Source organism: Phalaenopsis equestris, unplaced genomic scaffold, assembly GCF_001263595.1.
Source record: "Phalaenopsis equestris unplaced genomic scaffold, ASM126359v1 Scaffold000134, whole genome shotgun sequence".
Classification (NCBI taxonomy): Eukaryota; Viridiplantae; Streptophyta; class Magnoliopsida; order Asparagales; family Orchidaceae; genus Phalaenopsis; species Phalaenopsis equestris.
The window spans coordinates 1,986,812-2,002,166 of record NW_018164576.1 but is presented as its reverse complement, the minus strand read 5'-3'; the positions used below and the strand labels follow the sequence as shown (position 1 = coordinate 2,002,166).

General features: G+C 32.6%; 2 protein-coding genes across 4 annotated transcripts in view; both read right to left on the bottom strand.

Moving 5' to 3' along the window:
* Positions 1–520: 520 nt before the first annotated feature.
* On the bottom strand, positions 521–4,415 carry LOC110021440 (transcription factor bHLH47-like). Its single transcript, XM_020719923.1, has 5 exons — positions 4,120–4,415; positions 3,819–3,904; positions 2,212–2,330; positions 1,191–1,318; positions 521–1,126 (listed from the first exon to the last, which is right to left on the bottom strand). Exons 2-5 carry the CDS (start codon positions 3,872–3,874, stop codon positions 752–754), a joined length of 678 nt encoding a protein of 225 aa, XP_020575582.1. The 5' UTR covers positions 3,875–3,904; positions 4,120–4,415; the 3' UTR covers positions 521–751.
* A 2,816-nt stretch (positions 4,416–7,231) lies between these two features.
* The window catches only part of LOC110021535, a 38,190-nt gene continuing 30,066 nt past the window's right edge, over positions 7,232–15,355 (bottom strand). The window contains exons 7-10 of one of the 3 annotated variants that reach the window (XM_020720067.1): positions 13,846–13,923; positions 13,530–13,595; positions 8,152–8,232; positions 7,232–7,380 (exon numbers count right to left, since the gene is read on the bottom strand). In XM_020720067.1, coding sequence (XP_020575726.1) covers positions 7,273–7,380; positions 8,152–8,232; positions 13,530–13,595; positions 13,846–13,923 — 333 coding nt within the window. In that variant the 3' untranslated portion in view covers positions 7,232–7,272. The remainder of the gene's footprint in view (positions 7,381–8,151; positions 8,233–13,529; positions 13,596–13,845; positions 13,924–15,355) is intronic. The other 2 variants (XM_020720068.1, XM_020720069.1) reach the window with 2 other exon arrangements.

Sequence of the window (15,355 nt, the reverse complement as noted above, 5' to 3'; positions counted from 1 at the left end):
ATAAAAAACAATATATTAAGATTAAAAAAGAAAGAGTTTTATAATGTCATATGATATTATCATACCCATTTTATTATATATCTAACACCTAAATTTTGCTCTTTACATTTGTGATGCTTAAGTCTATCAAATCATATCAAAATATCACTATTTTAATGTAAAAAAATGAAATATGCATCTCCATACATAAATAAGGAGGAATGTATGTATGTATATATGTATAATTGAAGATTGGTTGTTAGATACGTAAATACATTAGAATTGAGTAGCATATAAATCTTCCAATTTAAAATAATATTTTTTAATATATAATATATTTGAGTTGTTTTTATATTTCACCACATTATTAATCTTAAAAATTATATCCCTCGTCTAAGAAAAAATATTACGAGCGGAATCTGTACGTGTGGATTAGGAGTGTACACACAAATACATCTTGAATACACCTATAACATCATCAATCAGCACATGTTTTTTCCTCACCTATAACATTTGTTTCTTATAAAAACATCCAGTAGACTAACATCAATCACATAGCATGTTTCTTATATGAGTGAAAACTCCACTTTATACATCACAACAATAAATAGAGCCTAATCTCTACATACATATTAACACAGCTCTATTATTTATATATATATATATATATATAAAATATAAATCTTCATAAACCAGACAATAAACTCATTCAGACAAAAGATATTTTTACTAAATCCCCACCAAAATAGTTATTCCACAATTGCTAATCAAACTAAGATTTATCCACTCCAAGCCAGCCATTAGAAGCAGCACCTGAAGCTTGAAGGCTTCTGGATAAGAATTCCAGCGACCAAGAATCTGGAGTTGGATACCTTGCATGAGGCCTGCTGATCTGAGAAGAAGGCTTTGGCGAAGACGACGGCCCCGTAACATCAGCCAGAGCCTGCTGAAGATCTTGGCTCAAAGGAACGACGAAGACCGGAGCAACCGACGAACTCTGCTGCTGCGGCAAAGCCGAGCAGTTGGGTTCCGATAGCGGCGAGGGCGGTTCATGCCGCATGCTCTCTTGAATCTTGTTCTGAAGCCGGTTGATGTCGCCTTGAAGCGCAGCATTATCGTCTTCCAGTTCATTCTTCTCAACTGTGACCTGTAGAAGATGGATAATTTTGTAACAAACATAAATAGATTGTTATGTAGCTGAAGAAACTTACATAATGAGATTCATTTTGCAGAGCGAGATTTTCCTTCTTGAGGGATTCAACTTGTGTGATGAGGTCCCGTAATAATTTTGCAGCATCACATAGGATGGTGGCCTTCCCATTGTTCTGACGAGCTGGATCTGAGAATTAATGTGATAATATTTATTAATGCAGATATATATTACATATTATATATGCAATTTTCCATAAGTAGCTGCCTTTTTGCATAATGTGTCTTCATGGCACAACATCTTATTGATGCAGCATAGAATTCACTAAGCACAAACACAAAAAGGATAATTTGAATTGAGGTAGAAATTTGTTTCGAGGGATGGTAATGAATGCATCCTACATCCGAGGGGGTGTCTGGTAATAGATTTAAGTGAGATTTAACTTACATCTGATAGATAGAAGTTGTCTTACATCATGGATTTACTAAATCCTGGTGTTGATAGGACTTGGTAAATCCAAATTTACAAGATTTTTTAAAACTGTTAATGGACGGCCTCCCCTAAGAAATGCGAAAACATTTACGATGCTTGTTGGAACTAATATTCTTTATAGAAAGACGCTAATACCTTATTAAATATGAACCAAGCACGAAGAGGAGGTGTGTGAGAGAGGGATCATGATGATTCTCTTGATGTGTATATTTACAAAAACACATGATCGAATCTCTTTTTAAAGAAGAGCTTGTCGAATAGAGCTACAAAGACAACTCATAGAAAGGAGAGATTTTGAAGACAATCCTAAAGTGATTCAGTGTGAAGCTTCGATATGATAGAGTTTTCACTCAAAGTTCGTGATTACAAGCGGGAGTTTAACCTGGGAATTTTCATTTATTTGTGCACCATATATGGATGTAGAAATTTGGATAATATCCCACAATCCATTATAACTATAAAAGATAACTGTACAAATTCTACTAAATAATTGTTGAAATCATTGAAACTAGTGATTATTTGTTATGATAAAATCAATGCTAATATGTTATCAAATAAGGAAAAAGAAGATGATCAGGAAAAATATTTACCGAGCGCGTGGCTAAGCTCAGAGAAGACCTCATTCAAATGGTCACGTTTCAGCTTCTCTCGTTCAGCCTTGTGTATTTTCTTCGGAACTTTGACTCGAATCTTTTTGCCGGGCACAGACCTGCATAAGGAAACCCTCAGGCATTTGAAGCCTAAACAACATTATCAAGTTAAGGAGTCACCAAATATTGATCCAAATAACAGAGATTTAAGCAATTGAAAGTCCAAAAAGTCGTAAATAATATGATTAATGCTTAAGATAAAGAACAAGCTGATATTAATAGTTTCTTTTTATTTGGAAACATTAAAAACACACAACTCCTAATATTCATGATAAGTATGATTACTTGAGAAGCACCATAATATAATTTACTTTATAGTAAATTTTAGAAGCCAAGAGATACATGAAGATATATTATTTTTTCCTTTTATCTGGAACTGTGAAGTTTTGCTACACTACTTTACATCAAAGAGATGTTGACTAAAGCTTTCAACAATTCGGTTCGGAAAAATTTGTTTCCGCCTAATTTATAATCTTACTCATAAGGATAACAATGTAAGACAAGTCAAATTATGGTAAATTTGAATACTGTTGAAGAAAAAGTAGGTCAAAAATCCTAAAAGCAACATGGAGCAAATCAAAGTAATAAAAGCAAATAAGGTTTAATTTAATTTATCTGAAGTGCTTAAGCTGATTAGCCATCTAATTGGTATCCTGTAAGAAGGAAATTGTGCGCATCCTCATGATGTCAATCAGTATCAAGGCATCATTAACTTAAAAGGCAGATCCTGAATGATCGCTCTCGAGCCAAAATTCGAAAGAATTCATCTGGCTAGACTAAGAATGAACTCGTCAAGCCGATTCTAATTGCCTCACTAAACATACCAATCAAGTCCTCGAAAGAGTCTCCCAACCACGTTAAAGGCAAGAGCCCGCCCGCATCGTGGTGGACTCATTAGTTGACTAAGAAGGAGAAACACATCTATTAGACTCATGAAGAGCTAACTCATTTGGCCTCGTAACTTGACTCACTGGACCTGCCATGTTCGAACAGCCATCTGAGCCCACAAAAAATAATCCATGACTACCAACAAGGAACTAATGATTTCGCATGCCCGAAAATAGATTGTTGATGTGGATCCAAGTCCTTAGGCTATAGCCTCCTGCACTTTACACAAAGCCAAACTTTGCAGCATATTCTATTGCACTTGAGATCCAAAATCTCTGCCTATAAATAAGAGACCTCAGAGAGAGCCAAGGGTTCCTAATTTCTTGATATTTACTCACCTTCTCCAATCCGGTGTTAACAAAGATGTAATATAACCCACGAACAAAACATAATACAAAAAATAGGCACTTGTTTAATGAGGTTCCTGCTAGTTGTTTAATGGGGTTATTAACTCTCAGCATATATTTAAATAAGCTCCTAGATGAATAATTTAGTGCAACACACAAACTATGATAATGAGCATATATTTATTTTCCAATCCACAACCAGATTCTTCTTCTAATCAGTAAAACACTGTGATGAGATCAATGTAGAAGAATAAGATTATACAATATAAATGTCACAGAAAACATAGCACATCAACTGATTATAAAACTCACCCATTAACAGGCTTTGCAGCAACACTGCTCATAAAGTTGGGAGATTCTGATACCATGCTCAGCTCTCAGTTATGAATCAATGAAACCTGTTTGCCAAACATATTAATTTGGATAAGCAATCGACCAAAATTCACAGTTGAAAATCAAAATTAAGAAAAAAAAAAGCATTTTTGATCTGTGAGGCAATGAAAAATTGGAAAGAGGGAGGAAAAACAATTGCAGCTCAAAGAAAGAAAACTAGATTTTAATGAACCAGAGATTACAAAAGAAAAAAAAAATCGATTTTTAGTGCAAAGCTCACCTCAGAGCAAACTGTTAAAGAACGGAAAAGGGAGAAAAAAGGTTGAGATTTTTCTGAAAAAAATTGAAAGATTAATCGATTGAACGATCGATGTTTCGTTCAAGTGCTAAGACGAATTGCGGAAAAGCGGTGCGAAAGGGAAAGAAGCCATATTGAAGTTCAGAGAGGACGAGAGAGAGAATGGGAGTAGGGCAAACGGCACGCTTCAGCGTGTGCCGAGCACCCTCGGCTTCGCAGGCCAAGCCCCACGAGGCTTGTGCAGCCACGTTACGTGCTGCCCCACCTTCCAAGCAGGCTCATGCAGCCCTAATTTTTTATTTTTTTACATTTAATTATGTAAAACTTTATATTTATTATTTATATATATGATATTTTCCCCATAGTTTCATGCACTGCTGAGTGATGTTTGGTTGCAAGTAGAATTTGGCTTGAATAAAATTTAGTAAATTCTGTAAATCCGAACTTACCAAATCTCGAAGATTTTAAATCCTAAAAACTGTTTGGTATGTTTTAATCAGACTTATGAATTCTAATTTTTGTCACACGTCTCAAAACTTCTCTTAATCCCGTAAATCCTGCTTCTTGTTGGATTTGATGAATCTCGAATATAACGTGAAACAGAGGCAAAACGAGATTTAAGAATCTGTAGGATTTACACGATCTATTTTTGCCGTTTGGCAGGATTTGTCGTAAATCCTACATAAATCCTGCTTAAAAGCGGCTATCAAACAACCCCTAAATGATGCATCATAAAACATTATAGTTGGGATAGATTTTTAGAAGTTAAGCTACTCTTTTTATTAAAAAAAACATATAAAATTTTCCAATGAAATATCATTTGTTGAATTTTTAAAGTTTATGAGAAAAATATAGTGTTTTAATGTAAGAAAGTTAAAGAGAATTCTACATGTGACACAATTTTTTTATGTATTTACATATTTAACATATAGAATTTCATATTTATATTTATAACACTGGTGTTGGTGGTATGGTATTCTGCATGAACAATTATTTTTCATTTTTAGAGGGGGCCCTAAATTTCGTGTATTATAAACTTCAATTTTTTACTGTGCAAGTTAATGTAAGTCATTTAAGAGCACATTTAACTGCATAAAATGAAAACAAATAAATAAATAAATAAAATTTGTTTGAATCTACCATTTGATTGGTTGTTATTAAATAAATAACTATAGACATTACAAATGGTTTATAAATTCTCAAATACAATCATTTTATTTGCACAAATAAGAAAATAAGAAAATATGTTTCATTTTAACTCCCCCTTTTTAATAATAAGCCCACAAAGGATCATAATTAGGGGTGTAAATGAGTCGAACACGAGCTGAGCGTGTTTGGCTTGTTTATATTTCGAGTTCAAAAAACGTGTTCGTGTTAGACTCGTTTTCTTAGCGAGCCGAACACGAGCCGTTCACGAACAAAAAATCATTTTGTCAAACCTAATCACGTAGCATAAGATGTTAAGGATTGGGGCAAGATTTAAAACATCATTTGAATCTAATTTAATAATTTTTATTTAATTTTCTTAATTAATACTTTTAATTGATTGTAAATCTTTGTCGCCTTGTAATCAATTAAATTTTTTTAAAAATACTACTCATCAAGAATATATATATATATATATTATTGATTAGTAGTATTTCGAATCAAAACGTGCCGAACACAAACGAACAAATATTTATTTGTGTTGTTCATATCCGGCTTGTTAACTTAGCAAACGAGCTGAACACCAATTTCTTAACGAGCCGAATACATGCTATTTGCAAACAACGAGCCGTTTTGACAGCTCTATTCATAATTTTCGTGATCTTTCCAATTTCTTTTCTATGAAATTTATAATATTTTAATAACCGAATCATTCAACTTGATTCAGATTTAAATTTAGAAAAAAATAATTGATGTCTTGATAGAGAAATGCTACACATAACAATGCAATTAAAATCATTATCAGCATTCAAACTGAATATAAAATACAATTAAAATGGCATTAAAATATTTTTATTTTTTATAAAATATAATAATAAATGTGATGATAAATTAAAGTGGAATGCAGATGAGATCAGGTTCGATTAGAGAAATAGAAGGACGCCCTACTCCCATCCACACCTTCACCTCGTCGCCACATAAAGGGCCACAATGATTTTGACAGGAGAGAGTGAGAAGGAGATAAAAATCAACGGAGGCATCGCCGCAGGGGGGGCCGTACGTGGACGGCACGATCCATGCACGCGCTGAGCGTGTTCCCCACATGCTGACTCATTTCAATTATTGCAAATAAAAATAATTTATATGATTATAACATATCAACATATAAATCATTTTTATATTATATTAAACTAACTTATGTCATGTTTTTGAAACCTAATCTTGATCAAATATATTCTTACTATAAAAAAAATAATATGAGCAAGGTTGTGAAAACCCCGGCACGCATCAAATATAATTTATATTATATACTAATAATATATTAATATTATTTTTAAGGATACAATAAATAGTGTTTTACTTCGAAATAATACTCTAAATAATAAAATTTAAATTAAAACTAACTAATATTTGACTTTTTTAAAAACCAGTTTGCCAATTTAACCCCTAATTATGAAGGGATTATTGAATCTGGGCACCATAATGAAATTTGAGTCCCGAGTTTGCAAGCGGGCCCCACTGCAACGATAGATTTTTTTTGGGAGGTGGGGCCCACTTGTTACGTGGCACACTCTCATTAGACTATCACTATCGATGCAAATTTCTAGATATAATAAATTTTCCTAATTATGACAGGTTTAATCTTAATTTTATGCAGAAATAATTCTGAGTTTGAACCAAACCTGCTGAATAGCCGTTTCACAATGAAACCAGTCGAATTGTCTGATCCGATTGGTTCTTAAAACCCAAAACATGAGTAAGACATCTATATAAATAAAATTTAATTGATTAAGCATGTATTATATGTATCTTAAAATAATCCCAACATTGAAACTTATAAAATGGCCAATTTTTTAATGAAAAGACCATGTCCATTTTACAAGTCAATAAAACAGTTAAACAGTTATTACACAATTGTCACAATTGTAAAAAAAAAAAAAATAAATAAAAGGAGAGAATTACAGTTGGAATAATTTAAAAAAAGAGTTATCAATGGGTTGAACAGCCAAAGGGGAATTTTCGTACCTTCATTCTCCCATCCAGTGCAAGTGCCAGGACATCATATTCCTCCACAAACCATAGCTCAGAAACAGTTGCCTGAATCATTATGACAATAATTATTTAGGAAAATTTACATACATATCCCTCATTTCTTACATATATGTCTCCTAATATGTGTATGTAAATATGTATTTTACATTTTAAAAAATAAAATAACAGTATTTTTTATGTGATGTGAAAATTGTGGGTGTATATATGTAAAAAAGCAAAGTTTAAAGTGTTGGATATGTAAATACATACCCCAGTTATTTATAAGAGAGATGACAATAACACTGATCGAAGAGGGAAAGCAATTGAGATAAGTCAACATATTCAACTAATTAGCAAATGAGCCAACAATTTTGTAATTAGCACCCAAAGCTTGATTATTTACAAAGCTAACACCATTCTACCTCTATTTTGCAAAAATTGAAATTCATAGCAAGATCTCAACCGACATTTTTAACACCAAGCAAATTCTCAATGATGAGATATTTGTTCAAAATATAATATTTGATATTAACTTCGTAAATAAGGAATGCTTCGATATTATTTGCATAAATGCCCCTAAAATATAATTATATTCAAATATTTAGATACAGAATTAATATAAATATAATTAAATTCTCTTTATATTAAACTGAATTCTTGATTTTTGTAAGAAAAGTTTTGAGGCGAGGCTGTTTTACATCATTTAGATTACATTAGATGTCCGTTTGATGCCAAATTTACCATTAATTATGTAACAACAATTAGCTCAAGGCGAAAATCGAGATGATAGAGTTCCAATTTTTGCATAGTGGAATTCAAAGATGCAAAGGAGACTACCTGAAATCCATGGATCTTATTGTTCACACGTGCAACGAGTTCATGAAAGAATTTGAGTAGATCAGAAGAGTTCTCCATCTTCTGTTATTTAATCAGAAGAATAATTATTCAAACAAAAATATAATAAAGATAATTGTCAGGATAAATTATTGTAATAAACACCTAAACTGTATAAGAGCTGCAACTGAAATAGGGGTGGATTAGACCAAGTAGCCACGCGCTAACTCAAGCATAAGGCTGTAATCGAGCCAAGTATATTATTGTTTGGACTTGGCTTGGTATTATTATAAGTTGTTCATGTTCGGCTTGAGCTTGTGTCGAGCTTTCATATATTGTTCAAGCTTGACTTGTTTACATTTTTCAATGTTTGAATTTGATTTGTAATTGATTTGTTTATGACAAGTGAACTAGTATTTAAACAAGCTAAAGACTCAAACGAGTATCAAAATTTTCATATTAAAAATTTAATAAATATTTTAACCTAAATCCTACCAATGAACAAAAATGTCAAAATAAAGCTCTACAAGGTCTGAAATCCCGTTTCTCCTCCATTTTGCCTTAGAATACGAATATTGTCTAAATAACAAAAATGATGACTTTAAACTATACAAGATCTTAAATCCCATTTCTCCTCTTTTTTGCCTTAAACCTAAGATATAATAAATGAAATTTTAAGAAGAAATTATAGGATTTAGAGAAGTTCAAGCGGATGAAGTAGGCTGCAAGGAATGAAGAGAAATGTGGGTTAATCAGGTAAAACTTACGAGCATAATGGAAATAGAAGATTATTAGAAACTAGTGTTTCAAAGATACTTACACAACCTTACTTGCACGCACTAGCGACTTACTATTTCGTATGTTTAAGCAAGTTTGTGAAAACCGGACCGAACATTAAATTGGCATGAGGAACAGTTCAAGGTTCATTAATTCAACCGGGGTCGAACCCGGGTTGAACCAACCCAGGTTGAACCGGAGGATGATGGAATGAATAAATAAAATTAACTAAATATAGCCTAAATGATATAATAATAATATAATAATATAAACTTGAAAAAGGATTAATAAATAATATACAATGATATACTAACCAATAATATAAAATATTCTTCACGAATATTCGTATTAATATTTTACTCAATCAAAAATTTAAATCAAACTGAATTTTCTATTCATTCATTTATTGCGATCAAATTTGATTCAAACAATTTTCTACGTCTTCTCTTGCTTTGTTTTTATCTTCAAATTAAAATACCAATCTTAATTAATTAATTAATTCAGATTGAGCTGCACTAAATGAGAAAATTACTTCTAATCCTTTGCATACCTTTTCGTTTTTTAATCTATACTTATAAAATTATAAGTAATAATTACTTCTCTCTATTCTTGAAGTGTCAAGTCACGTCATTGCACTGCCCACTTATTAATTTGCCAAAGCTTTTATATTCTAAACTTACCGATCAAAGCACATTCAATCAAAGCAGTATAATAATATATATAAAAGCTGTTTTATTTTTTAAAAAAATTAACATTTTATAGTTTTATTTTGATTTTTCTTAAAACCCAAACGTTCGAAACTCAAGCATGCCTGATCGCAACGTGAGGTTTTCAAAAAGAAACGGTTCGCCGGTCAGCCGACGATTCAACAATTACGCCTGGTTTTAAAGGGATGGTGGTTTTTTACTGCATACGGACCGGAAGAATCACCAGTTCGCGCCGGCAGGACCGATGTTTTGGATGAAAACGGGAGAGGCGAAAGTACAAGAGAGAAGAAGGAAAGTAAAATTTGTGGGAGTTAATTCTAAGGACATTTCATACATAAAACATAAGTATTATGTAATTTCACATCTAACATCTAAAATTTAATAAAATAAATGTATAATTGATGATTAATCTAAAAATATTATTAATATAATAATATATTACTAGTAAATATGAATTAAATAAATTTTAATTATTTAAATTTTATTTAAATAATAAATCATATGATATGAACTATGATTGAATTTAATATCGAGTATCTAACAAATTACTTGTTGAACAATAAACGAGTTTATTCATGAACATAAATAAACAAGTTGAAATATGTTTATGTTTATAGTTCATCTAAGTTTCGAGTTTTTAAAATTGTTGAAGCTTATTTATTTACTAATTTGAACGAACATGAAAGAGTCTTAGTCAAGTTAAGTTCGAGTTGTTGATCGAGTGCATTGGTTCATTTACAACCCTACTCATGCATATCACTATAGTCCGAATTTGGGTTGAAACTCGATTAATATATGAGGGAATGAATGGGGAGAATGGTCAACTTTGATTAAGATACTGTGGGTTCCATTGCTCTAGGAAGACTTGTTGGACCCAGTTTATCATTGACGATGTACTGAAATATTTTCGGTGAGTAGTCAAGGCTTGTTGGCAATGAATGGTCAACCTGATGTGTCAAAACTTGGCCATAAGGATTGACTCCACCAAAAGGGTAGGTGATTTACAAGTAGTCAAGATTGTATATCCATAGAACAGTGTATTCTCAACCATTCAAAAAAATCCAAAATGAAAATAAACTTGTCTTAACAATATAAGTGGAGATGCCTCTACTATTTAAAATGGAGCTTGAAGTGAAACTTTTACCAATTAAAAAAGAAAAAAAGAAAATCAACGTTTCATCAATTTTGATGAACTTGAAAGAGGAGATATTACTATAATAATAAATCAGCCTATATAATTTACAAATGACGTTACTATGGCAATTTGCAAGAGGCTCCAAAAACTGAAATGCTACCTTTGCTCCATGAACAAGAAAAAACGGTCAAAATTGATGTTTCCAAAGGAAGTTTCTAAAATAACCTATGAAATTCTTGGAAGATCAGTTGACTAATAAAGTAACATAAATCTAACTGGGATGTCAAAAGTCAACGTTCCCGTCTGAAGTTATAAATTTCACAAGAGTAAAATCCTCCTAAAAAGGAAACATGTGTGCTCCTGGGATCAAGTCATAAAGGAGATGCCCAATTCGACACACTCAAGAAAAGTTCATAAGCATCATCCCTCAAAATTTGAGCAGCAAATACAGTGAAGGGATAACAAAATCACACATTAAAGTTTAAACAATCTTATTTTATTAAAAGTGATTGCCCGTTGGTGAGGGGATTTTGGCTGAATAATAGGTGTAGCTTAAGTGGGCAGCTACATACTTGTAAGGGCGTCGAGGCATGCTTGGGTTTTAGATGGGGTTTATGCTTTTGCATATGGGATATGCCTGTGATTTGATGTTCCCTCACATTTATCATATGCCATCTTAGTATAACCAATTATTTTGTACCATGTTAGTAAAAGGCAAGAGAAATGAGTTGCTTAGTTTGTTAGATTTGTCATCTTGCTAATAATGCATTACTCTTTATGTTTATTAAATTTTACCATGCCTTGGATTCGGTCTAGTTATTGGGTCATGTAAACAATCAATTTCGCTTGGGTGCACTTGACTTGACTAAAATATATTCAAACACAATTAAAATGAGTTGAATCGACAATTTGAATATACCAGTTCAGTTGTCTTTAATGAGGACTGATTAAGCTAAATAATCAAACATAGATTTAGTTCAAGTTTTAGCCACAAACAGGTTAGGGCAAATTGGCTTTGATTCCAATAGATTGATTTGGGTAACCAAGTGAATTTGAGCTCTAATCAGATAAGTGGAACTATATCAATAATTCATCGAGGCTAAATTGAAAGCCATTTAAAATTGAGCTCAACTGAAGCTCAAATAGGTTAGATTGGGTATGGCTTAAGCATTGAGCCTGCTCAACAAAGTTGTTTTGGTTCACTAAAATAATCATGCTTGGAAACAAACCAATATTATCATATTTGAATCTAATGGATCACTCATAGATTAGTTAAATCTCAAATCTGTAACAGATGAATCAGCTCAACTCCATATTGAGTAAGTATGAGTTAAAGGATTGGAATGCACTATCTGTATCGTGGTCCTTTAAGATTAACTAATGCTCGAGCCCAACAATTTGAATCCATCATTTATATTTGAATCTAATAGTTAAGCATAATTGGCGCATTAAACTGACTTGCTACATTTGGTTAAGGTTGGCATTCTTCTCGAAATCTTAAAGTTCAACAAATATAAGTTACAGCCAAGGAAAATTTAAGAAACTTCTTGCTAAATAGAAGATATAATATGCTATGTTGGTGACAAGATCACATGTCACCTTTCTCCGTGCTAAGATCTAAAATTATTCAGAATTTCATTCTGCAATTTATGATGCATAGAATAAATTTTCAACCATGAGTTAACCATTACCAAGACCCCACTTAGTGAGATTAAGGCTTTGTTGTTGTTGTTGAGTTAACCATTACCAAGCTTGTCAAAATGGAAGGTGCAGTTAAGAACAATACCATAATGCGTCTAAAAAATAGTGAAAAGGAAATCTCGTCACAAATAAACAGAGCCCCCATCATTTTATTTGCAAATTTAAGCACGCCATCCATTTTCTCTCATCCGCACCCCGCATATGATTTTCACATGTGAAATAAGGCAGCTGTTAGATATAGTAACTCAACCTGCTATAGAGCAGGAATATCAATCCAGTGAACATTGCTTATTACGGTTATTATCAGTTGTGTTCACAATCACATCATGCAAAAATATATATATTTAAAAGATTGGCAATAGGCAATTAGACGAGCCTCCTGACCAACCTCATGTTTCTAAGATTTCATTTCGCACATAGGCGGGATCGAACCCGCGAGATCTTACAAACTTTGCCAACCAAAGAGTTATGGTAGGCGACACACACACACACAAAGATATATTATATATATATATATATATAAATAAAATAATAATAATAATAATAATAATAATAATAATAAATGGATACCCTGCTTTATCCTTCTTACGATGCCCTGCACAATTTTCCCCCTTGCTTAGAGCCCACCACACAAAACTTGGGACATAAGACTAACGGTATGCATAGAAACTGACACTAAAATAACTTCCACAATAAAATAATGGAAGATTTACATACATACCACCCAACTCTTATGTATTTACATATCTAACACCTAAATCTCAATTTTTACATACATATGCCACCTTCCCTATGCATGAAAATGTGGATTTCACTTGTTAAAAATTAAAATGATAGCATTTTTGATGTGATATGAAAGATTTGGGTGGTATAAATGTACAAGTTAAAGTTTAGCTATTAGATATGTAAATACATAAGAATTGGGTTGTATGAATGTAAATGTCCCAAGAATAATTATAGCGGATTGACCAAGAAACCCTACAATGTACATATCCATGAAAAGATAAAACAAAAAGGTGTCTCGCTATAAAAAGCCAACTGAGATGTGTTTGACATATTACCTCTAATGGAACATTAGGGTGCCCCAGAATCCTTGCAAACGAAGTATGAAGCATAGCAGGATCATACTGCAAAAAGCCAAATAGACATTTCAAAACATTACTAGTTCAGAAATGGCAAAATGAATCATGATCGTAAAACATGCAAAAAAGCAAAATAATGATCACGTTTTAAAACATTTAATGACACAAGTATGAGAGCCAAATAACAACAGTTTATTCTCAGAGACAATGGCACTTAGCTGGATAAGGCTGAAGATATGACTATAATTAACCAAAGTTCAATGATGGATCAACTGACAAATACTTGATTTCTTACCAATTGCTTCTCAGGAGAGTGTGGAAGAGCATTTTGCAGCTTTGCTCGGATAGTTACAGGATCTGGACCAGATATCACCTGATATTGGAGAAACATTTGGAATACTTCAGCAAATAAACCAATATCAACAACAACAACAATAATAAGCCTTGATCCCACTAAGTGGGGTCGGCTACATGAATCATTTTTCTCCATTGTGTCCAATTGACTGTTATATTTTCATTTAGTTCTAACAGATTAAGATCATTTTTTATACAATATGCCCAAGTCTTTTTAGCTCTACCTTTGTCTTTGTTAATATAAGTGAAATCTAAAACATCTATTCTCCTAACAGGATCATCAGATGGTAAAAGTTTAATGTGACCAAACCATCTAAGACGACTCTCTCTAATATTGTTCGCCACTGGAGCTACACCAACCTTATCACGGATATATTCATTTCGCATTTTCTCTTAAGTGTCAAGTCACTCATCCACCTAAGCATTCTCATCTTAGCAATATTTAACTTTGTTTTATGCTTCTCTTTTAAAGGCCAGCCCTTTGCGCCATACAACATTGCAGGTCCCATCACTATCTTATAAAACTTTCCTTTTAGTCTAAGTGATACTTTCTATCACACAATAAGCCCGATGCATTCCTCCACTTCAACCAACCAACTTGAGTTCTACTAATAACATCCTCATCAATATCACCACTTTGAACAATAGAACCGAGATATCTAAAACAATCACAACTTTTAATGATTTGATCACCCGTAGTTACAACTCTGCCACTAGAGCTACTACTACTAAAATTATATTTCATATATATAGTTTTAGATCTACTCACACGAAGGCCTTTAGACTGCAATATAGGCCTCCATAATCAAATATCTCCTAAACTCATTCTCTAGTCTTATCCACAAGAATGATACTTTCTATCACACAATAGACACGATACATTCCTCCACTTAAACCAACCAACTTGAGTTCTACTAATAACGTCCCCATCAATATCACCACTTTGAACAATAGAACCGAGATATCTAAAACAATCACAACTTTTAATGATTTGATCACCCAAAATTACAGCTCTGCCACCAGAGCTACTATGCCATCAGAGCTACTACTACTAAAATTATATTCCAAATATTCAGTTTTAGATCTCATACAAAGGCCTCTAAACTCCCCCATAGACCTCCATAATTCAGTATTTCCTAGACTCATTCTCTAGTCTGATTCACAAGAAGGATATCATCAACAAAAAACATACACTAGGGTCCAGTAAGAGGATCCATAACTAAGCATAAAAACATGGGGACTTAAAGCTGATTCCTGATATAATCCAAATAAACCAATATAAAAAAAAGATAAAACCATGAGTTGTTAGCCAATCAGTTTAAAAGAAGGATGCTTGCAAACAAAAATATGAATGTGAATGGTTATGATAATGGAATCATGGAAAAAAAATGATAAAAAATCATCATCATCATTAGCATTATCTCAAATCGTGGCTAGCTCTATGAAGCCAC

What these genes read in the sequence shown, in the direction of transcription:
- LOC110021440 (XM_020719923.1), bottom strand. Translation starts at nt 3,874, where the DNA reads ATGGTATCAGAATCTCCCAACTTTATGAGCAGTGTTGCTGCAAAGCCT. An exon ending in GCTGCAAAGCCTGTTAATGG is followed by an intron (nt 2,331 to 3,818) that starts GTGAGTTTTATA and finishes TTCCTTATGCAG; the next exon opens with GTCTGTGCCCGGCAAAAAGA. An exon ending in TGCAAAATGAATCTCATTAT is followed by an intron (nt 1,127 to 1,190) that starts GTAAGTTTCTTC and finishes CATCTTCTACAG; the next exon opens with GTCACAGTTGAGAAGAATGA.